Genomic DNA, 24184 nt, shown 5'->3' on the forward strand with positions numbered 1-24184 from the left:
CAATGTCACTAACTGAATGAATTAAAATACTGTAATTAAACGAACTAAAAACACTATAATTAAATGAACCAAAAACAATGTAAATAAATTAATACTTTAACTAAATGGGCACTGCCAGTGTCCAGGCCTAAAAGTCTTTTAAGACTTGGCCATATTGAACTGTAGCTAACCAAATACTTGGTCAAATAAATTTTGTTTTTTGAATTTGGAATTTTTTTAACAAACGCGATGAAAGATTCACGGTCATCGAAAAATCGATTGGCTGTAAAATATTGTGACGCCAAGCTTTCGATGTAAAAGATTAAAATACTAAATCGTGTCAGGAGAGAGATTTTCTTAGAATGATCGCCAAATAATAATTTTTTGTAATAAATATCATAATCTCAATCGCGTTTGATAGCCGACTTGTTGAATATTCTCCAATATTATACGGAAAAATCTCCATCTTAGGGTGTTTCAATCTTCGTCGAAAATGGGGCGTCAATCTATTCAGATTATTTGTAAACAGAGACAGGCAGTCGCGAGCTTCGGTAAATACCGTCAATACCGTCAATATGGGCTTTAGTAGCGTCATCGTCCTTCGCTTAGAGCACGTGGACCAGACGCGGTTGTCCTAGCGGAATACCGAGCCGAGCATAACCGCAATCCATCTTTTGGAAAGCGCGGTGTAATATTTAAGACTGATGAGTGGTGCTCGTTTAATGTAGGGAAACCAAAGTTTCCGCGAGTACTTTGTCAGATTGAGTCTAAGAGTGGAGACAACGTTCCTGAGCCCCAACTTTATCCGCAGTTTATAGGAGCGAGGCGCGCCGATGGGGCAATCTCTCATTTCACGTACAACAGACACGGCTGTGATTTTCACCCTTTGCCGTCCTCACGGCTAGAAAGGTCATTTAAAACGAAGTATTCGAGAAAGGAGGTAGGAGCTCTATCCTTTCATATCTGGTGTGGAAGCGGAGGAGGCGTCTGAGAAACGGGGCCGAATCTCGGAAGAATGAGAGAGAGAGAATGCCAGCGAGTTTCGGAATGGGATGGCTGCAGCGGCGTCAGGCATTACTCACATTCCCAGATAACAAAGGAGGTCTATATTCATGGAACAAGCTATAAACTAGAAGAAAATTCCGGATCCTTTTTTTTTGTCTTTTCCCACGTTCTTTCTTTCTCTGTCTGGGGTCCTATTTTCGGCGGAATCTCTCGGGTGGCAAGTGCCGCGAAAACGTGAGGAGAACGTCGCCTCCAACCGATAAAAAAACGCGTCGCATCGATTTTCCGTTACGCCGCAGTCTCCGCTTCGACACGAACAATATCGATTTGATTTCCTTATTTGCATAGGGCAAGTCGAAGAATAATAATATAAAAAAGGGCGGCGAAAGAGAGGGACCGAGATAGTTAGGAATGGGGGTCGGCTTCTCCTCGCTCCGGGCTCGTTGCCTCGCTTAAACCTCGAGTTCATTCCCGTTCGTCGGAAAAAAAGGGATTTTTTTTCGTTCTAAAAACTAAGCTCTATGACTAGCTGGCACGAGAGCCGTCGTCGAAAAAAAGAAGGAGTCGAAGACACTGAGCTGTAGCGCATCGCTCTCGCTTGTAGCGGCCGACGCGGCACGGGTCATTTACATTTATATTAGAAAAGCTCGTCCATCATTAAGATCTCACCCGGGCCCTCCTCCCTTTCTGGCTCGCGAGAAGAGAACGCGCGGCGAAACAGAGAGGGACATTACGGGCCGGAATAAGAAACGCAGCGCGGGGAGAAAGGGACCCCCTAAACAAAAAAAGATAAATTGTGTCAGGGAAGTTTAGAGTTATCGAGTCCCTTCGAGACCCCACAGGTCGCTCTCGCCCCCCCCCCTCCCCACCAGATATAGTCTTCGTTCGGGCTTCTTGCCAACTTTTTTCCGCTTCCGATACTTCTAAATCCGGTTAACTCGATATATTGGATCGGGAATCGACAGGCCCCGTCCAAGAGAGACCTTACCCGAGATGAATATAGGGAAAAAAGACTCGCAAGTGCTCAATTTCGACGTTAAATATCTTCAAGTGTCTCATTTAACGGCCGTCGAATATCGGGGGTCTAATACATTCCGGTTAATACGCCCGCGACCCCTCTATACCATTGGGATTGGAATCCGTATAAAGAGGTGGCCAGGAGCGGAAAAATCTATCTTTTGATATAAAAGAATAAATTTGAATATATAGACCCGCGAGTAGAGTCGAAATGAGGAAAAGGGTCGGCGGAAAAACCTTGTCACTGACTAGTATATTCTCCGGTGAATTTACGTGTTACGAAGATAATTTATAGCCGAGATTTTCCGCGGCCGAAACTACCGTTCGTATACGAGTATTGTTTAAAAAATAGGTTTAAAGATTGGAATATATATTTCTCATTGAAAAGCGTGTAAGGAATGAAAGCGAATGAGTTCGCTGTTTGAGCGTTCCGTTTTACGGCCGCGTACGATATCGGTTTCATTAGCATATTTAGGCATTAAATAAATAGCGGTGTTGAATGTACGCGCTTTCATGCCGTTATGGCCACGAAATTGGCGCTTGTTGCGTAGTTTAGTCGGCGCGATCGCGTGTCCAGAACGACTAAAAGCGCCTCCCCTCTCGGCTTCTCCGCGTGGCTATAAGTTAAAGAATACGGACCCAGTAATGGAGTAAATGAAGGGGGCGTTATTAGAAGGACAGAGCGCGCTTGACGGGTTCCCGGAGCCCAAAAGGGTGTTAATACCTCAGCGCGCCACCGGAATCAATAGGGCAAATTTGGTCGGGCTTCCACGGAGTCGCGTTCCCTACCTGTTTCTTCGTCTTTCAGTAAAGGAGTCCAGTCACGTTTCTCGGTAATTGGACCCGGCGATTTTCCATTGATGGCGTGATCCGGGCTCGGCTCTCTCCCTTCTGGACTACCGTGTGTATAAGTTCGCCGGAGAGGACGGGGAAACCACAGAAATTGGCAGCGCCAAAATGGGTTTCGTACCACGCCAAACAAGGGCAACGATAGGAGAGGGAAGGGAAGAAAAAATGATAAAAAAACAAGTTACTTCATGTTTGCGTATACCTTAATGAACCGAATTGTCTTTTTCTGGGAAGTACCGCCGTACCCAACTCTCCCTTTTTAAGAATAGCGCTTCTGAGATAAGCTCGAGTCGCGGGTAAGACAAATTCGATCCGAATTGGCGGAATAGAGAGACGGGGGCTTAGACCCGAGACACACCGAGCAAAAAAAAAAGATAAAACACCACCCTTCCGAAATCTCCCCGAAAAAGAAGAATCTATTCCAACTCTTTTTATCTCTATTTCGCTCGCTTGCCCGATTCGAATCGAAAAAATACGGACTACGCTTTAGTAAAAAGAGAAGAAATGGTGTGGGTTTAAGACCATTGGGTTTTCTCCATCCTAGTCGCGTGCCGATGAAAAAATGCATCGGCGAAAGTCTCGCACGTGCGAACAACGTCATTAAGAATCTCTTTTTTTTTGTAGCTTAATCCCCTCCCCCCCCCCTTTTTCGCGAGTATAATCGGCGTAGAGAGCCAAAAAAAATAGAAATGTTAGAAGGTTCTATTAGCCGGACTCTGACGACTAATCCAATTTGGGCCATTTATTCTTATTTGCGTTTTTTAGCCCCATCCCGTTTCCTTTGCCTTCATTGATTCGCTTCTCTATAGTATAAAGCACGGCCTCTTCAGGTGGCAAAAAGAACGCGCCTATTTTTATCCAGGGAGCCTTACTACGGATTCTAAGCTTCCTTTGTCCCTTTAAGCGTAAGAAATGTGGCGTGCAAATAAATTAAGCTTATTGAGAGTCTTACTTTGGCCCTTCTCCCATGTTGCACGAATTGACTGCTATTTATGAAGAAATTGGGAGAAAAAAAGTAATGGATTAATTTTAATAAAATATTTTTAGGTAAATTAAACATTTTAAGTTGGGGCTAACTTTAATCTATATTCAAGGAGCAGATTACTCCCTTAATTATTCGAAAATCATCATATGATTAAATATGGTTAAAATTAAATCTGCCGCTTTAGCTGTATAAACATTAAAAATGGTTAAATCAGGATTCAATTTTTAATCTTGATTATTAGAACACCCTGTAACAGAGTGGTGTGCCTAGAGGTCGGCGTTTGAATAAGAAATTTTACGATTGTTTATATTTATCCATAACCGAGAATTATTCAGAAATATTCGAAAAAAATGATTAATTTTGCATGTTAAATAGTTGTTTAATCGTATAATTTATTCGTATAAAACAAATAATACTAATTTTAATGATTAATTGAAATTTTTGCGGTTAATTTATTTGTTCCGCCGACCTCTAGGTGTGCCCCTGCTATTGGTAGTTTCTAATTTATTTTTTAGATTTGCTTTGTAAAATATATTAGCTATTTCATTTTTGAAAGTTTGAAAATTTTCATTTATTAATGTGGTCATGGTTCAACCATGGACCAATAATCTAAGGGGACTCACTGTTCAGGCTTTAAAAGCACGTCTTAATACTGGGAATAGGAAATCACGGGTAATTTTAGTTTAATGTGGACAAACTTGGCGTCGCTGAAGTCTATTTCCGGTGTTCACGTTCAATTTTGACAAATTGTTTTTGAAATTGGTGCTTCAAAAGTTTAAGTAATGGTAATTAACCAATGTGTAAAAATAACCTGTAAGCCGCATATGTCTGTTAGGTTTTTTTATCAAATTCACTGGAATCCATTTCATTTCTAAATTTTAAAAAATTAATGAACTAAGCCTAGCCTAACTTTCTCACGTGTACTGTCGCCTAAGCCCCTCGTAGTGATAGTTGAAAAGAATTCTTGAGGCGCTTCAAAGCTTCTAGTGTACCTCAGTAAGCCTCCCGATTTAGGCCACGCCTACCGTGTCAAAATATCGGGAACCGTGAGTACCCTTAGATTCTGGATCCATTTAACATTTTATTCGCTATAAATTTTGACTTTAAAAGGGCAACATCTGAAATCTACCTTTAACGGGTTTTTAAGTAACTTACTGAAAGAGTGCTTTACTACAATTTTAAATCATATTCCATTCTTAGATAATACTTGAAATAAGATTTCTTACGATTTTATTTTAAGGCCCTTAATGTTAAAAACAAACACATTTTAACGCTTATATTTTCTTTCTTTTACCATTTCAAATTCCTCAAATGAAATGTAATAAAAAAAATTGTTGAGATCCTAATATAATATTTTATTATTTCTCAAGAAAAAAAGCCCTCCTTCCCATCAGAAACTGAGTTTTCTTTAATTTTTCAGAAAAAAAGTTTTAAGATCTATAGGGACTTTTTTTCTTGAAATCTTGAAGTGTCATATTAACACTTTCTAGTAAATCAAATACCAAAAATTAAAAAAAGAAATTATTATTAATATAAATACCAAAAATTAAAAAAAATTATTATTAAAATAAATAGCAAAAATTAAAAAAAAATTATTATTAAAATAAATAGCAAAAATTAAAAAAAAAATATTATTAAAATAAATAGCAAAAATTAAAAAAAAATTATTATTAAAATAAATCACGATGAAGGTTAAGCGTCCAAATTTATAAAATTGCGTTTTTGAGATGTATGGGTTAAAAGGTCTTTTAAAGGGGAACGGTCAAGCTTTAACCAGTTAGAAAGCCCTATAGCCGGTTAAAAACTAAACTTTATGGTGAAAACCGCTTCAAAAAATATTAAGCGGTTAATTTTTAATAATATAAAGAAATTTTGGGAAATTGAAAAGCGCGCGTCCGCTGCGACACCTGGTGAGAAATCGGTGAGACACTCCTTGCTTGATTAAAATTGACAAACAATATAAATGCGTGCGCTGCTGAAGACGCGAAAGATATTTTATTTTATTCTTAACGCTCGGCGTGTTCCAGTTATAATAATTTTTTTTAATAAAGCACGCAAAGAAGGCTGTGTGTCCAAGACATTTACCTGTGGTGTCGCGCACTAAAACGTCATTTCAAAATACGTCAATACCCAAGGCACCACCTTAGGCCTAAATCGCTCACTAAGATCGTGCTAGCGCTGGTGATACACCTTAAGATGGCGGCGAAAATTCAAACCCAAATACTTGGCATTATTTTGAGTTTCAACTTTTTGGGGTAAAATCTATTTTTTCAAGACAAAATAAGGTACGTGTAAGTATATTGGACGTCTTGTTGATCTTTTGATATACAAATAAGGCGACATTTGGATTTTGGAAAAGCTTGGCCGTTCCCCTTTAGAAAGTTTACGAAAACAAGCTTCAATATCTAATTAGTGTTACGCTTACTTGTTATAGTGTAAGGGTCTTTTACCATTGTGTTTTGCACTTTTCCAATGTCAAATAACTAGTTTACAATTCATTGGATGTTAAAAATAATTCGAAAATCGAATCCTTGTACGTAGTTTGAATAACATTATTATTTACCATGCAAAGACCCATATAATTAATTTAAATATAGGCTTTCATATATCAAATTGTGTATTTAGCTTACGTCAATATCTCTTACATTAATTTATAAGTCTACGAGCGCGTGCTATAGTTTTATTTGAAAATAGAATATAAATGGAAATACGAGTATGTCGTTATCAGTATTTTGCTTAAAAGTGGACCTCAATGTTTTCATAATTTTTAAAAAGACCTGTATTTTTTAAAAATTGTAAAAAAATTTTAAATACGTTTTTGCGTTGAAACGTACACCAGCTAAGCCGAACCTAGTAATAGTTATTCAACCGTTAAGATTTTCCAATTTATAGTGTGTAATATTTTCTTGTGATGGGTTAACCTATGGTGAAATGAGTTTTCGAACGTCTATGGAATGACACAATACCCTTTCTCGCGTATCGTAACTTTGCCCTAAATATCCTAATTTTAAGAACACTTAAATACCATTTGTTTTATCAAAAAATAAATTGTAATACAGATAAAATAAATTAGTTTTAGAACTAAAACTCGTAGTAAGAAATAAATTGGCCTATAAACCCCTGTAAAAATGTTGCGCCAGCGAGACAGCAATGCCCAGGGTGAAGTTAATTTACAGGATTCGGTCTACTAGCGCCATCTCTACGCGGCCTTTGCAAAAGGGTCCAAAAAGCGCGAAACGTAGTAGGACGACGTTATTTCGCTATTAATATCTCTTACACACGTTATTTAACGCTCGCGAAAATATTCGAAACTATTTTTAGGGGTTTCTATTTTCGAATAAAGGCGCCCGGAACGCAATCTACTTTCCTAGAGATACGGCAATAGGGGCGGAAACGGGGTCGCCAGAGAGTAGATTGACCCCCGAAGTCGTTACTTACCACGCATTCTTCTCCGGGTCAGGACCGCTAAAAATGTGACGATGATTAGAATTCCGGAGACGGCGACTCCTCCGACAACGCAGGCCAAAATGATCATGCTCTCCTCTTGCAACAAGAGCTGCACCCAGCCCGATTGCGCTGCGGAAAGGGAAGAGACAGATAGAGGTAAAAGAAGAGTCTCTCCAAAGAGATTGTTATAAAGGCGCGAAATGCGCGAGCGGGGAGAAAGAGAACGCTCTTAGAATGGGCGTCTGAAAGGGATAAGGGCGCCCATCATTAGGTATACTTCTGTCGACGCGCCCAAAAACACATCTGGTGATTTGCGAGATGAATAAAGAGGAGGCCGAGGCCTAGCCGGAGTATTAGTTTGCCGCGGGCGAGGGTAGAAGCCCGGAAAAGCGCGAAGGGAAAAAAGAAAAAATCCGGAATAAAATTGTTCCCTTAAATCACGACGAAAGTTTCTCGTCCCTTAACGAGAAAGAAGTCGACGAGTTTTAGGTGTTGAAAATTCGTAAATCTTTTCACCCGTTCTTCCGTCTTTTTTAACGAGACGCGCTTTGTCGCGGGATATATATCGGTTTAGTGGGGACGTCGTTGTTATAGTAGGGGTAGGGTAGAATGAAAGATACGGCTCTATCTATTATATAAAGCCGTTCTCCGGAGCTTGCGCCTCGGGGGCCGACGGAAAGGGGTAATTTCGCGCAGAGACGCGTTATTCTTTATCCGGGGATCGGCCGCCTTTATAAGGTGATGATTTAAGCGCCACTTCTTGGGTTTCCTTACATAAAAATGACTAGATTATATATACACCCACACTCGACGGATAAAGCCTAGTTTCCTTTAGCATCTCTATACGGCTAAAATTTATCGTTCCAAGCTAGTATAAACGGAATAAATTGCGTCCTTGAAAATACGCGTGAATTGATGCGTACTTGGAGTGAGTTCTATATGTACAGCCTTTAGTTGTAAATCACTGTATATATACCGGCGTGGTATGCGAGGTTTACCGAAGAGGGCCACGTAATTATTGCAACTTGGCAGTTCATCAAAGTCTGAAACTCGGCTTGCATCTTCGTACGCTGTAGCCAGTCATGTTAGCTTTTGAATTAATTGAACTAATTTAAACGCCAAACTAATTAAATTGAAGTTACAAAACTCGTTTTGTTTTCGTTTGTAATAACATACCGTCGCTGTCCTGTCCGCGTTTAGAGCCACGGAGGAAGGCATTTGCTAAACGAAGGCCCTTACGTTTGTTTGCCTGTTTGACGGCAACTCGCTGAATATTTTACGTACATTCTCTTCTACGCTTCGCGTATATTTGAAATATCATTTGATACATACGCGGGGCCTAAGTATTACGGGCAGTCAGTGTAAGTTTTAATGAAGTTTAGCCGTCGGAGACGTTCAAAAATTCGAGAGAACCGGAGGGTCAAACGCACTCCTAAAAAAACATATCCCTAATGCTAATGTACGCAAATCTCGAAAAGTTGTCATTTTTGCTTCCGACAAACTTAAAACGAAAAGTAACCTACACGGCATGGAATATAGTTCCAGCGAACAGGTTTCGGAAGTTCCGATGGCGTTGGTGACGGTGCAAGAATACTTTCCGAAACTGTCTTCGTCCTGGCGAGAGACGACGTAGCGGCTGACGCTCTCGACTCCGTGACCCACGATCACTTCCATGGTGGCGTTGTTCTTCAGCCAGGTGAAGTTGAAGGTGGACGGGACGCCCGAGGCGGTACACGATAAGATGGCGTTTCCTTGCGTGTCGTACTCCTTCTTGAGTAAGCAGTCGGGTTTATCTGTTCCAAATAGTGTTGAAAATTAATTACGGCGTCGGAATCGGGTATCCTGATAATCACATTATCAGTATCGGAGCTAATTTACGGCTTTGACCGGGCAATTCCCAACAGGGACTAGATTTTCTCCTAATTTTCCTACGGGTTGCTTTCATGTGGTTAAAGTTTTAGTAAATCGGGTTAAGCTCTCGTATAAAACCTTATTAAAAATTAGGGACGCTTTATAGTGCCTCTATTTAAAAAAGGAACCTTTTTCGTTCAAAGTTCTTAAAATAAAATTCATTTTTCTATATACGTAAATAAAGTTGATTAAAATTTAACACTCTTTCCGCGAATTAATAGAAAATCATTTCGTTATAAAAATAAAGTCTCGGGAGAGCGAATTTACGTTTTACAAGTTTTAAAAGGAGGAAACAAATTACCTGAGTTTTAATTAAATTCGAAGGAAAATGTTTCTCTTTTATATAAATATGGCGACTCTATACCGCTGACGCGAAGGATTAGACGTGAAATATTTCGAATGGGTTTTATTCCGAAGACCGATGGTGTAACGCGACCTTTTTCTCCGAATTTTAATTCTGGTAAATTTAAAGCGCAGCCCTATCAGACAAATGAATGAAATTCCATTTTCCAATTTAACTTTTAATAAAACGTCGCTTAATAAATGGAATCAAATTCGCGGCGACGATTTCAATGGGAGCGCCATTTTTCATCGCTTTTTGAATTCACCATTTCTCTCGCTCTTTTTAGTCGTCGTTGAAACAACATTAACGGCGCTGGAGGCCACGAAATAATCGGGGTTGGGGCGGCTGGGGTTTAGCAGAAACGAAAGAAGGTCGGGACCGGGTGGTGTATGGTTTTAGGCGAGGTGACAACGGGACCTCCCTTCGCTAAAATCTAAGTGCTTTCACCCATAAAATCCTCGCGCGACACTCGGAGCGAATTTTATCCCTCTCGCCCCAGTAGCGCGAACGAGTTTAACCCCGCCGATTACAATTGTACTTTTCTTCTCAATATAACTGCGCCCTCTTTATTCGGCCTGGCGCTTTTTGAGCGTTAAAGCGATTGCGACCAAGCGTACGCTCGTTTTTATTTGGTCATATTGCGGAAAGTCTCCGTTCGTTCGGACAAATAGATCGTTCCGTAAGATAAACGTTATCCGAGGTTTCTAATTGATGGCGTTCATTTTAAGGTGTTTTTAATTTATGGCGCGTTTTAATCCAAATGTAAATTATCGTTTAGGCACTCGCGCTACATTAAGCCGATCCATTCAGTCGCGGCGGTTTTACTTTTTATTCCTTTCCTGTAAGAGGATGTATTGGAACGACGTAAGATGCCGCCCAGACTCGAGTTGATATAATGAGAGCGTGGGCGGGTGGCGGGAATTGTTCGCTTTGCGGCTGTTCCCGGGGTATTGGCCCTTAAAGGTTATTCATTATCTCTCTCCCGCCGTTTTATTATCCCGCCCCAGGTTGTCCGGACTCGGTACCTCCCGCCGCGGGCCGCGTGTGCTGGTATGAGAGAGAGAGAGAGAGAGCTTAATGCGAATGGGGCCCTATTAACGAAACTCGATACTGGAGAAAGTCGCATTCCGTCTTTAGGAATCAGCGGGCCCAACTCCTTCTCTCTCTCTCCTATCTATCGAAGAAAACGGATAATACAGCTGTTTACCACGCCTGCCTAATCTCCTCAGTTGGCTCCGGCGGCGTATACAAATCGATAACCTTGGAGGTCCGGGTGGCGGCGTCCCTTTGAATAGAGGCTTCCCGGGGAAAAGAGAGAGAATGATCGCCAGAGGAGAGCGGCCGAGCTCTCCGTTATCGATTTCACGGATGGCGATTTTACCCTTTTGCGCGCGAGTGAAGGGGAGGATGCTGAAGCTGTCACAATAACGCCGGCCGACCAACAGACTCGCGCCAAGATTCGAAATAACCGTACTTTATCCGTCCATAATGACCCAAAACGTCCAAACGCCTTAACCTTGGAAGCCCCCGAGTCCTTTTAAAAGAGTCCGACCTCTGGCTTCTCACCGAACCTCTATCTCTTTCTCTTTTCCAGAGGCCACCCTTCTCCAACGCGCCTTCGTCCAAAGACCGATAAGAAAAGAATAACTCTTTCTCCGTATATAAAACATTTCGCCTCGCGCCTCTTATCTTCCGCGGAAATATCCTTATGACAATATTTACCCTTTCCTTCGCTTTAAATTAATTTATCAATCAAAATATTTACTTATTGGGCGTGTTATTTTTACGCAACGCGAATTATTCCCGATCGAATGCGTTCGGATAAAAAGGGGTGTTTCGTTTTTAAATAGCGTTTAGCCGATTAAACATTTGCTTTAGTCGATGGAGTACGCGTTTTTGACGAGCCGCGGACGACAACTCCCTCGAGTATTTATTCATCCGAAACACGATGGCGAATTATTGGATTGAGGAATAAAATCGATGAATCATCAATTTCGGCAGTCCTTTTCGTAGAAAAAAAAGCGTTATTTTTTTCGAAGAGCCCTTTTGATTGGCCATCACGGGGAAAATGCCACGTACAGAAGAGAACGCTCCACCCGGATCGTAAATAATCTTTAATTGATTGCTGTTTTGGTAACTCGATGGTGCCACCCTCGAATGGGGGAAACGTTCGCTTCGTTGAGTAAGACGGTAGCTTTAGAGAAGCAGTTTTATCAGAGTTCAATTCCGTAAAAGAACTTAAGTGCTCTTAAGGAAATATCGCTGGATTTAGTGTCTCGTATTTTATTTATATCTAGCTTCTCTTTTCTCTCGGCTCGTTGTAGCGAAAGAATCTCTATACCTGTATTAAGGTTACGATCAGCGAAAACGTGGGTATATACCCGCGAGACTCTAATCCCCTTTCTGGATTAGCCGGCAATTGGGAGTTGATCTAGCTTTAATAGAGTTCTCTGTCGCCGACCGAATACGGTAAACAAACGGAAGGCAACTTTTTCCCATTCGATAAGGATAAGAACCCGGTCGAAGCCACCGTGATATACGTCGCCCCTTCTACCAAAAAGAAAAAAAACTATCTATAAGGGGGTAGGAAGAGGCGACTATGATGGAGGAGTAACGGCTGAGAGTCATAAGGGCCTTATAGCGGTATAGGGCGGGGGTAGAAGAAGAGAGGGTCCAACTTACGCAGTACGGTGATCTGGAGATCGGCTTCCGCTTTTCCGTGACGGTTGGAGACGACGCACGTATATCGGCCTTCCATGCTCCTAGAAACGGAGGAGTTGACAAAAAGAGTGGGTCCTTTGGCCACCACCCTCTGGCCCGCCACCCACATGTAGTCTCCCATCGGATGAGCGGCCGCCGTGCACAAGAGCTCCTCGGCGGCGTCGCCTTCGGTCAATAGGATCTCCACAGCCGGAATACGAATATTTTCCGGCGGGTCTGCGCCATCCAAAGATAAATAAACCCAGCGACGTTATTTTCCTTTTACAATCGATTGGCCCCGCTAAACGCCTATAAGGGCTTCCTTTTAAAACGCTTCACCAGCACTCCGTTTTTGGGGGTCCCCCCAATGCCATTTTCGCCTACCGCGCGTCGCTCGATCTCATCGGCCGCGACGGGGTTATCTTTCTAGCTAACCAAATATTTGATAAAAGCCTAATGACTCGACTCCTAGCTCGCCAGTGACCTAGATTTTAAAACTTCGATGACTCCACGACGATAAGGCCACTCCGCTGGAACGCGGGGGAAAAATGAGGCTGCCGAGTCAGTTACTGAAAGGGAGACGACCGAAATAGTGGAATGAGAAAACAAATTTTCCATTTCTTTTTCGGAATGCTCCTCTTTCGAGGGAAAAGGGCTGATATCGAGAAGAGGAAGGATACAATTCCGCATCACGAGCCGCTGGAAGAAGAATTCTATTTATCCCGCGATGGAGCCCTTCCCCCTCAAAGGTTCTAAGTAGGTGCGCGTCTCTTTCAGATGATGTAGTGGATGGCCGAGAGTATATATTTCTTTTCACTGAGAAAACTTAATTTCTTCTTGCCCCCCTACCACCTCCCCGGTCTCAGGGTTTCTTTTCGCGACATTGGGAGAAATCTGTCGCTTTCACCTCTCTTCGGAATTCGGCCGCGTCCGCCTCTTCGAGGAGCTTTTCATAGGAGGACCACCCCTTTCCCCCTGACAAAGTGTACGTTATTCGCCATATAATACGGCCAACAGCGGTAGGAACTTTTCAGCCGCACGCGCTCCCTCCTGACGAGGCCCATTCGCTTAGGACCGAAAGGCAACCATTCAATCTTCCAAATGGTCCGAAACCTTCTCATCCGCGCGACTCCCCGGTACGGGCCCGCAGTATTACCCCCTTCGAGAAAAACTTCGACCGTCGGTGACAAATGAGCAAAAATTTCCAACTCAATCTCACTTTTCGAGCCTCTTTATACTCTTTCAGTCGGCGTCGTTCGAAGCTGGCCGGGCTTACAGCGGCGGATTCGGCTCGAGCTTTAGCCGCCGCCAAAGGAGGAATACGGAGAGACGCCGACGAAAAGAAATCCGCGTTGGGTTTTCGGAAAGAAGGGAATTGGTGGCAAAACTAAATTAAATGCAGCCGCCAGCGGTTCGAACCTATTTGCTTCGTTCAACCCACATTTTTTGCCCGCTTTTTTCCCTCCGGAGTTTCCTTTGAAATTTCTCTCTTCTCCCCTCCTTATCCGCCGCTCTCATCCAAAGCGGGATTTTTTTGAAAAATGCCCCGTTTAAGAGCCTATACATAAAATAGATCGTTTTCTTCCGCTCCCTAGCTATTTTGAAACCCATATGTTTGCCGCGAGTAATCAGACGAAGACGTCTCGAAACATTGATACAAATAGCAATTTAATTCAATTGTTTTTCGACTCGCTCGTTTGTTTACTCGTGTAGCTTTCCGGATATATCCTATATATTGTTTTTTTAGGATTTGGTCTAATTCTATTTCTTAGCCCGGTTAAATAAGCAATCGGAAACTAATGCGTGATTGGAATTTATTTGTATGAAATCTTTTTTGAAACCGAGATTAGCGCATCTCGCGGGCTAAACAGTAATTAAAAGCAGGAATCCATACCTCTACTTGGAATGCTTATCGCGGCAGATTTTCGTCTCGATGTAGCTGACGGTTTTTTTGACGTCACTATGTTAACTTAACAAAACAACTTCGTAAGAGGGGAGCGCTCGCAGAGGGGATTTTTACTCTCGTAGGCGGGGCCAGAGCCGTCAGAGTGATCTTACCATAAGCGATACGGCAGGATAAGCATTCCAAGTATACTCTTAAAAAAAGGGTGTATTTTCAAACCTTTAAGGGTTTTTTCTTGTCCCATATTTAACACCTGAACAGGTTTATAAAGGATGTTATTCTACACCTATTCCTTTCAGGGTTATTATCTACTCCCTCTACGGTACAAGACCACTCCTTTTAGGGTACCAAACGACTCCCTTCAGGGTGTTACACTACCCCCTTCAGAGTTCTACAATACTCCCTTAAGGGTTCTATAATACTCCCTTTAAAGTTTTTAACTTATCCCTTTAAGGTTCTAAACTATACTGCAGTAAGGGTGCTACAATACTCCCTTTAAAGTGTTAAAATACTCCTTTTAGGGTACTAAACTACTGCCTTAAGGGAGCTACACCCTTACCAGGTGTTAAATCACTCAATTTACGGGGTAATGAAGCACCCTTTATACACCTTTTCAAGTTTTTTATTTGGGACAATAAAATCCCTTTAGGGCGTTTAAATTAACATTAAAGAGTGTTTTTTTACAGATATTACACCCTTAATATACCATTAAAAAACCCTTTTTTTAACAGTGTAGGGGTATGGATTCCTGTTAAAAGTCATTCAAATATACTCAATATTAATTCGTAAGAGTTATCGTAACTTATTTAAGTTAGATTAAACGTTTTGTGCAGCAATCACTTTGAAAACCTTTTTCCGGAAAATCCGCTTTCATTTGTATCTTTGAAAGGGCCAATTTAATTTGACGTTACCCATTTTAAAAACTAATCTAGGTTGGTCACGTGCTCGTTTGTTTGAGAAAACAACGAAAGAGTCGTAATGAGGGATGGGGCTTTTTAGTCGACTGATCCGAAAGACGCTGCCGCGAGGAAAGGTTTATCGTCAATTCGAAACCGTACATCGAGGCTCATTTGCATATAAAGTGTGCCATAAATTAGTCCCTCGGCCACTGGCGCGCTCGTGTCCAGTCAGCGCCTGGTTTGCAGGCGTGTGTGTCCACTTTCCCACTTAACGAGCTCTTTCACTGTTTGCTCATCCATAAGCGCCCACCGAAATCCTCTCTCACTCGCGAGAAGAGGAAAAAAACGAAGCAAAAGGACGTAAATATTGATGATTCCCCGGATCCCGCGGAACAAAAAGAGGTTTTAAGTAAATTGAAAGAGCTTTCAAGTAACTCTTTCTTCTTTCTAGCCCGCTTAAAAATCTCAAAATAGTCGCCCTGAGAGCGCGCGAAAGGAAAGCTCTTCCCTCGCCCGACATACATCTCTTCTCTCCGTTCCCTTAACGATAATACTGCTTTTCCGGGTTTGGATCTTCATTCGCTTAAAGGAGTCAGTCGGCTTCGCGCGTTTTTTTTTTGCCAGTCGGAATTCCCCAACTATTTGCCCGTATACTCGTCGTACGGCGGACAGTTAGAAATCCGATTAAGATTGTACTCCCATCGGTGTCACTGTCTTCATCGGAAAAGCGTCGCGCGTGCCTTGCCCGGAATTTACTTGGCTTATCACATTTCCCACTTCTTGAAAACATATTCGTCGTCCGCTTTTTATACCGCAATTGAAACGGCGGCAATTTCGCGTTCCTCGCCCTCATATAGGCAATTCATCGGCTGGGGTGGCGAGCGCGGACGCAAAAAGATAAGACGAATTCAAAGAGTACATGTTGGTTTCCGTAGCGGGATAAGTATATCGACGAAATTCCGGTTTTATTCGCGCGCCGGGTTGCAGTTAAACGTTATTAAGGCAGATTAAAAAATAACTTACATTCCACCCTGAAAAGAGTGACACTTTGCACTCCGGGGCCAGCGTCGTTGCCCGAGCTGTGGCACGAGAAAGTGGAATTATCCAATTCGAGGGACGACACTTGAGCCATGTTCCAGGTCAGGGAGCTGGTGACTGAAAGGAAACTTCTGGGCGCGACGGAGGGGCTGGGGTCGTTGGGCGACGTCGGAGGCGGCGCCGGGTAATTTTCCTGTTTGAGTTCGCTGCGCTGGCTGAAGATGGCCGAGTCTTTCAGGGGTTCGTTGTTCTTCATCCAGTAGATCTCGCAGAGAGGGTCGCACTCCACGTGGCAGACCAGGTTTACGTGCGTCTCGTTACGAAGAGCCCCGCTGAAGGGCGGAAGCTGGTTGATGAATGTAGGTGGCGCTGAAAAAGTACCGAGAAATTCCGTATAAGCCCCCGGGTTATCTACTTTCAACGCGGACCAGAAGTTTCTCCCCACCCACCGCTATATATCATTCTTCCCCAACAGGTCTACTAGTCGGAAGCCAGACGCGCTTTTATTTCTAGCGTAGACGTTCTATTTGAACATTCATTATCGCGGGCCAATTCCGGTTCTATTACTTTTCGAAATATCCAGATTATTTTCCCAATGGGCTTTTTGCCTCAGTGTATTCGGATCCTCGTATGTATTAGTCTAATTCGTAAGCCGCTTTCAAAAAGGCTGAGGTTTTTCTTATATACGTTAGAAGCGACTCTAGTTTGTATCTACGCATTTACTAATGGAACTCCGGAGTTATTATTTATTTAATCTCGCGGTGCGGCACGCATCCGTAAGGCAGATAGCGGGAAACACAAAGCAGATGATTCTTAAATATTTCAAAAGGACGTATAGCAACGCTCGGTGGCCTTTTATCTCCGCGATTTGTTCCCTCTTCCGCGTTTCCATTTTTACTTTCAACTTTTGTTTTGTCGCTAAGCCGGAGAGAATTTCTGAGGCGCTCTGGAAAGACATCCACCGCAAAAACATTCGCGATTCCGCGACTCTAAATGTAAATAGTCTAATCTGGCTGCATTTTATAACGCAAAAGTTTTCCCGGGGAAAAATTCGGAAGAGATAGTTTTCCCTAGAGCTATACGCTCGACGTGGTACATCCGAAAGTTCGTTCGAGAAAACGCAAAAATGGAAAAGTGAAACTCTGGGGGTATGTATATATACCGTACGTATGATAGTAATATACGGAACTTCGGGAGAGTATATACATTATACGTAACGGGCTGACTTTATCTGGAAAAGAGGTCGCGAAGTGAAACTTTTTGGGATTGACATTGGTTCTGGGCCGCTCTCTCGGTCTCGCTACGTACCTTGTATTTTGAGATAGTACGAGGCGGCTTCTCCAACGCCAACGTCGTTCTGAGCGGCGCAGGTATAATTCCCCTGAGTGTTTTGAGTGGCGTTGCTCGTGACACATAGTTGGCTGCTACAGTTGACGGGTGAGCCATCTCTCTCCCACCGATAAATGGTGGCTGGCGGGAAGCCGCTCTCTTCTAATTGACACTCCAGGGTCACCGTTTTTCCTTTGACCGCCATCTTCTCTCGCTGGCTTATTTTGGCGGCTCCCGGTGGATCTGCGACATCCCGGAAAAGAGATGAACGGATCAGGGCTCCGGGCGAAGAATAATCGTTAGAAAGGCACCTCCGCGAACGGATGTTGCGAAAGGGTTTATAGCTGTTTGCCTGTTCGCCCACTCCCTAAGCCTATCAACTTATTGGCAACTATAATTCCGGGCTTTGACTTACGGGATTTAGCCGTAGCTACCCTGATCGTCTCGCGTAAAAAATATATACATTTTTTAGTAAATTGTCTTAGAATTGTTGCGTTAATCTCATTTATATTTGGGGATTTCCGTCGTCTTTCGTGAATAATAAACTACGCTGTCTTTACGCGCCATCTCCCCCGTACACCTTTTTGTTATAGTAGACAATAATAAAATTTTATCTAACCCTGTATAATACAGATATCCGATATTGTTACTTTGTTGGCTATTGATAAATAGAGATATATTAAACTGGGAAATATATTTATCGTCATATATTCGAGGTAATTTAATGAAATGTGGAAAAGGGAGGACCAGAGATAAACAGAAGCCTCACGAATTTTCGGTTTAACTTTATACTTCGTTAAACTCGTTTCTAGGCTATTTTGAATTTACGGCGGCTGATATTCGATCGCGGAGCGGCTTTTGAAGGGTATAGTTCGTCGTTGTATCGTGGTCGGTTCGTTAACATTTCACTTCAATTTATATCTCTTTTCAAAAAGTCGAAGGAGAACTTAAAAGCTTCTAGAATTGGCGGGGGCTGTATACGTTATCCCGTATAATATATATATTTAGCGGAGGGAGAGGCGCGTGTCTGCGAAGTGAGAGCGCCGGGGAAGCGGCTTGGCGCGCACCACTAAGGAATTATTTTAAATTGGTTTAGGGTTTCCTTTCTCCCCGGAAGAGCTAGAGTGGGGTCGCGAGGGATCCGAAACGAACGGAGAATGGAACCTATAGATGCCGGAGGAGGGCTAACCTCTACTTTTCTCTTCAGGATTCTTTTATGAAAGATCCGGAGCGCCTAAATACGTAAAGAGCCCAGTGCCGCGGAGAGAGAGGGGGCGGGTAATAGGAGATCGTCTCTTCAGCATTGCTTTTTACGAGCCTGTTCCACCTCCTTCCTCTTTATTCTTCTTTTTCTTCCGAAGTGCCCGGCTGATATTACGAAGACGCCTATCTATGTGCGGGTGTCAGAGGGGGGCATACCGAGGGGGTAGAAAGGTAGAATTGTATCATAGACGTTTTTATCTCTCGCCGCTTCTTCGCTACCTCAACTTCAGCCACGCATTAGTCGCACCCGCATCTCTTTCGAGTGGAAAGAATTTTTATATCAATTTCTACTCTTCCCCATTTCTACCGCTCTTCCGTAAAAGCTTCGATCGAATCTAAAGATATAAGGGCGTGTTGTAAGAGGGGGAATTTTTCAATACCGAAATACTCCGAACGAGTGAATATCGGCGGGGTGTACGTTACGGGTGCTCAAGAGTGGTACTTACAGTAGACAGTTAGCGTCTCGCCAGGCGATACGGCGCTCCATCCGGCACTGTTTTTACCCTGACACGAATATTCTCCGCTATAGCGCCGCTCCAGACCGTCCAGTTTGATTTCGGGAGAGAAGGGGTCGGTGTCCGCCGTGGCGTTGTTGCTCCGTTGACCCAGACTCTTGTTGAAAGGCTCCCCGTTGAAGAACCATTTGACTCTCTCCAGTTTGGCCGGGTTGCCGTGGACCACGACGCAGGCCAGCCGCACCGCGCGATCGATGCCTTCCGTGACTGTGTTGGACGTGATGCGCACGTTCACTTCCGGTGGAACTTGGTATCCCAATCGAAAAATCCCAAACAGCCGCGGAAAATTCGGATAAAGAAGGAAAGGGTTTTAGAGATTATTCGTCTACACTAAATCTTTTATTTATAAAGATGTAAAAGAGTAGATGGCGCGGAGAAATGCGTTTTATTTGCTCTGTTTTTTGTTAGCCATTTTTTGTCGATATATCCGAATGACCTTGCTTATTTGAGATATAGAAACATAGGGGGTAGTCACTTAAGTAATCGGGTGTACAAATCATAGGTTATCACGGGAATTAATTTAAAATAATCACCGGAAATCACTGCAAAATTATGAAAAATCGCTGGTAATCACCGAATATTTTACGAAAATATATTTACGAGTGACTACCCCTCGATAGAAACATCTATATACACATATGTTCTATACTCAGTTGCAACCTTAGGAAGGGTAAGATAACGAACCGTGGTATAGTAATTAGGGTCTAGAACGTTCTTAAATTGCCAACTAAGCTAAAAAGTAAGATACCAACATTTAGGGGAAACTTAGCTTTATTCGGGTAACAAGCGCGGTTCTGCGGCCTATTGGCCTTCTGGGCGAATACAAAACTTAACATTAACGACAAAAACAATTTCAAAAGGTAAAATGTTTAAATTTTGACAAACTTCGTCTTGCGTTGTGAGACTCCCAAGGGTGTGATCTCAATTAATTAATTAATTTCTAAAAAAGTCTGCGCTACAAAAGTAAAATGCATGGAAATTTTGGTAATTCAAAAACCCTATTTTGAAATAAAACCAAACATTTTACAGTAAAGAAACCTAGACCATTTGATCTATTGTTATAATTCCAAGGTACTGGAACTTCGTATCTGGAGCATCCATTGTACTTACAAACACGAGCAAGAGAAAAATATTTCTAGTTTAGTAGTAGACCTTGGTCAAATATAAATGTATATAGATCTCGTAGAAAGATTTCGACTTTCGGTCTGAATGATAAGAGAAGCTCGCCAAAATGAATTTCCAGATTAACTTTCAAATAACCGAATTTCTTTTCAAAAGACGGTTCTAAAGAATTCTGCTCTTATATGTTCGTATAGAGCAACTTTTCGATCCAATTTCGTTTTCCGAATGGGAATTTACAATTCATCGCGTACCTCTTCCTTACTGGTGCTATTGACGAACTTATTTCGGCTGGGCCAGAAATTTAGTTTCTTTATGAGGTTGGCTATATATAGGCTAAGAACAGTTGACTTTGGGAACAACTATACCTATAAATATATATAGAGTAAGAGCGCGAAATCTCCTAAAATATCGCCAAAATCCAAGAGTAGACGATGGAAATATCCGCTCGTTGGAAAAGGAAGTGGAAAATAGGGGTAGAGCTTTTTTCTCCTTTTTGGTTTCTTTCATTCCCCAGAGCGGCTGTCTATGGCTGGATGGGGCCTTTTCAAAGGAGAAAAAGCTAATTCGCGGAATCCCATCTCGGAACTTTTTCTTTTTCTTGATATTGCTGGTCTAAGCTGGAAAGAGGTCCAACATCCTTGCCAATCGCTTACACTATTTATGAGGCTTAAGGGGACGCCTTCGGATTAAGGGCTCTTTGCAACTCCACCCCTCAAAAACTCCACCCGCTTTCTTTTATATAGCCTAGCGACGTTAAGAATTGTCTAGAGTATGGGTTTGCATAAACATTACTGTCGCCCCGAGCGTATTCCTTTGTCTTTTCGTATGGTTTCTTGTGACCTAAAATTAAACGTTAGCGTAGGTAGTCGTTTAAAGCTAGAATAACAAATATGGTACGGCACACTCAATGTTAAACTCGCATTTCGTGGAAGAGGTGTAAAATGTGATGACTACACGCAGAGTTAAGTTAGCGAAATTGTAAAAAAGATTGAAACAGAGCGATACGTTCAAAATCTTAGTAATAAAAGGTTAATTATTCGTTATGTTACTATATTAAATTTAATGAGCTACGTAAAAAGAAAATGGTCTATCAATTTTCATGTTTTGGAGATATAACGCGTATTAGTTTCGTTTGAGTAGACAAGTTGCCTAAAGTCGCCGTATATATATATATATATATACTACCTTAGCTACCTATTGAGTGTACCGTCCCTTATTTCCGTCCAAAGTTTAGTTTCCTAGTTCCACGAATGGGTGACTTTTTTATTTTGATAAATTTATCCCTTAAAATTTGTGTAAACTTACCGAAACTGGTAATTAAATTTGAACCTTTTGGAACTACGGGATTAGAAAAGAAATACGGGTGTGCTTTAAGTAAGAGAGTTTTTAAGGATAGTTTGGGGAATGGAAAAAATATCGCAATTGGAAGAAGACGATAAAAAGAAGCCCTTCTTTCTAATTAGCGAATTGGACCCCTTTCATTTCCACCCACCTTGCCCCCAAGTTCTCTCCTTTCATTTATACGTACGGTATAGTGCAGTAAGAAGAGTATTCCATAGGTTTAATTCTCGAAAGCTCTTTCAATTAATCTGAAGCTAACGGAGCGATTTTTCGAGTCGCGCCAAAAGAAGAAAGCGACGTTTCTATATCTGTCCCTTCTTTCGCCGCCGATTGAAAATCCTTCCAGCGCCGACGTCACCGCTTCGTTCCTTCGCTAGTTTTTGAAAAAGTCGAAACAATTCATGGCTTGGAATTACCGTGGCGGCTTAACTCCGTTCAATTAATTATAAAAGAAAAGTTCCCTCGTCGAAGAAAGCGAGAGAGAGAGAGAGAGAGAGAGAGAGAGAGAGAGAGAGAGAGAGAGAGAGAGACAGAAAGACGGAGGCGGACTTGCCTTTAGAGTTTTTGAGATAACCCTTCATTCGGTCTTTAATCCTTTCGGAGCTGCCTTTGAAAGCCGAGGCATGCAAATTTCGTTCGCTTTCGAGGTCCGCGCATCTAGCTATCTTTTGTACTCCGTTGTTTACCTTTGCACGCTACCATTTCGACCCCTCGCTCTCGCCCCACCCCAGCCATCCCAAACTATAGTTTAGTCACTCTTTATTCTTTAGATCTAAAGACTTTTGCTTCGGGCGACCGATGAGACGCTTAATCTTATAAGATGATTTCTTTTCACCCTGGGTAATTTTTAATCTAACTTGGAAGATAATGAAAAAAAGCGGGCTCTCTATTGTTCTTCCCCGTCCATGTAGCCCCCCCCCCCCCCCTCTTATACGCCGTACGAAAAAGGGATAATATATTATATATAACGCTGTAATTAATTTTTGCTTCCTTTCGCTATAGGGTCGCAGTTTTCATTAACAATATCCAAGAGGGTGCGGGGACAAACTATATACTGTCCGTATAAATCGTTTATACCAGGCGCGCTCCGTTTTCTCCGTGTGATACGAGGGGGGTATGGATCGTTACCTCTATCAATTTTACAACGTGAAAAGCCAAAAAGCAATAAATGGGGGGCTGCGTTGGTTGAAGGCCTTTATATAAGCAGTTAGAAATAAAACTCGGGGGAACTTCGAAAAGAGGCCGCAACGGGAAAGACAAAACAATTACGGTTCCCGTTTTCCCCCGAAAAAAGGATAACAACCGGAGAAAGTCTCGGGGAACGATTGTCATTATAGTAATGAGTATAAATAAAAGCAAAATTTGGGTCAACGCGAACAGGATGACGAGTCAAAAAAATACTCACAAACGACGTTGATTTGCAGAAAGTTGGAAGAATTGGCCCGTCCGAAAGCGTTTCTGACGTGGCAGGAATAGAGGCCAGCGTCGTGCCTCGTGATGTTCTTGAACAACAACGTTTTTCGGATCGGGCGACGTCCAGACTGAGAGTTGCTTGACCCTCCCCCCGAATTGCCTCCTCCGCCGCCGCTCGTTCCTCCCGAGCCGGACCCACCCGGGCCGGAGTTGCCACCAGAAGTTGGCCCACCGCCTCCTCCTCCCAAACTTCCTTTTCTGTTTCTGGAAACGGGCATTTTATCTTTGTACCATATAATTTCGGTAATGTTGGGAGGGTTGGAGTCGTAGGAGCAGGTGATGTTTGCGGTTCCGTGTTCCGAGACGCTGAGAACTCCCTCCGGCTTGATGGTCACCGAAGGCGGGTCTGTGGTTTGTTTTCCCCCAAAGAAAAAGAGATAAAAATCGGAAAATATCAGAGAAGGGCCAAAACACCGTTACGAAATACGAATCTAATTTCGATATATTGTCTCCCTCATTTCCTAAAAGAGAGCGGGATTTCTTGTACGGGTTGCTACGATTGTCTCGTAATACACCAGAGGGTCTATTAAAGAAAGCCCACGTCGAATTGCTTCGAGAGAGATTACCGAGAGAGAGTATTTTTCCTTATCAGAGGTCGATCAGCCTTTACGCCCGCATGCCTCGTTTTTTAGGAAACCATAAATCTCGTATTTCTTTATTTAGAGTAAAAATGGACGCGTGTTATAATGGTACGAAAAAAAGGAAATCTAAGCTGGGATATAAATGGATTGGTTGGTGAGCGGAAAGGCGACCGGGTCCAATATCGTAAGCAAAAATAAAGATTGAAGCCTCGCGGGAGATAGAAAAGGAATATCGAGAAGGGAAAAACATCTATCCTTTAGGCCTACTCGTCGAATGGTGTGAGCCGCGGCGCTGTGTTGCTCCGGATTTACCGTAAATGATGGATCGAAGCGTGACGTATATACGAGCGGAGTTTAGGTGAAAGGTAAATGCTTAGTTTTATCCCCGAAGGGAAAGCGCAAATGTATAATAGAAAGCGAAATTTAATGTTCGGTTCTTATTTCGCCGCGAGGAGTTCCGAAACAAGAAATTGGAACCCTGCTT

At 42.5% G+C, this 24184-nt stretch overlaps 1 protein-coding gene across 4 annotated transcripts in view; it reads right to left on the reverse strand.

The window, feature by feature from the left end:
- Window positions 1-24184, reverse strand: part of LOC149932449 (hemicentin-2-like) — a 61200-nt gene that overhangs the window by 1940 nt on the left and 35076 nt on the right. The window contains exons 5-13 of one of the 4 annotated variants that reach the window (XM_090156346.1): window positions 23052-23465; window positions 19115-19429; window positions 17385-17648; window positions 16062-16445; window positions 12219-12473; window positions 8806-9075; window positions 7274-7411; window positions 3803-3833; window positions 2791-2897 (exon numbers count right to left, since the gene is read on the reverse strand). In XM_090156346.1, coding sequence (XP_090012472.1) covers window positions 2791-2897; window positions 3803-3833; window positions 7274-7411; window positions 8806-9075; window positions 12219-12473; window positions 16062-16445; window positions 17385-17648; window positions 19115-19429; window positions 23052-23465 — 2178 coding nt within the window. Of the gene's footprint in view, window positions 1-2790; window positions 2898-3802; window positions 3837-7273; window positions 7412-8805; window positions 9076-12218; window positions 12474-16061; window positions 16446-17384; window positions 17649-19114; window positions 19430-23051; window positions 23466-24184 lie in introns of all 4 variants that reach the window. The other 3 variants (XM_090156345.1, XM_090156348.1, XM_090156347.1) reach the window with 3 other exon arrangements.

Source organism: Leiobunum rupestre, chromosome 8 (assembly GCF_980474605.1).
Source record: "Leiobunum rupestre chromosome 8, qqLeiRupe1.1.hap1, whole genome shotgun sequence".
Lineage (NCBI taxonomy): Eukaryota > Metazoa > Arthropoda > Arachnida > Opiliones > Sclerosomatidae > Leiobunum > Leiobunum rupestre.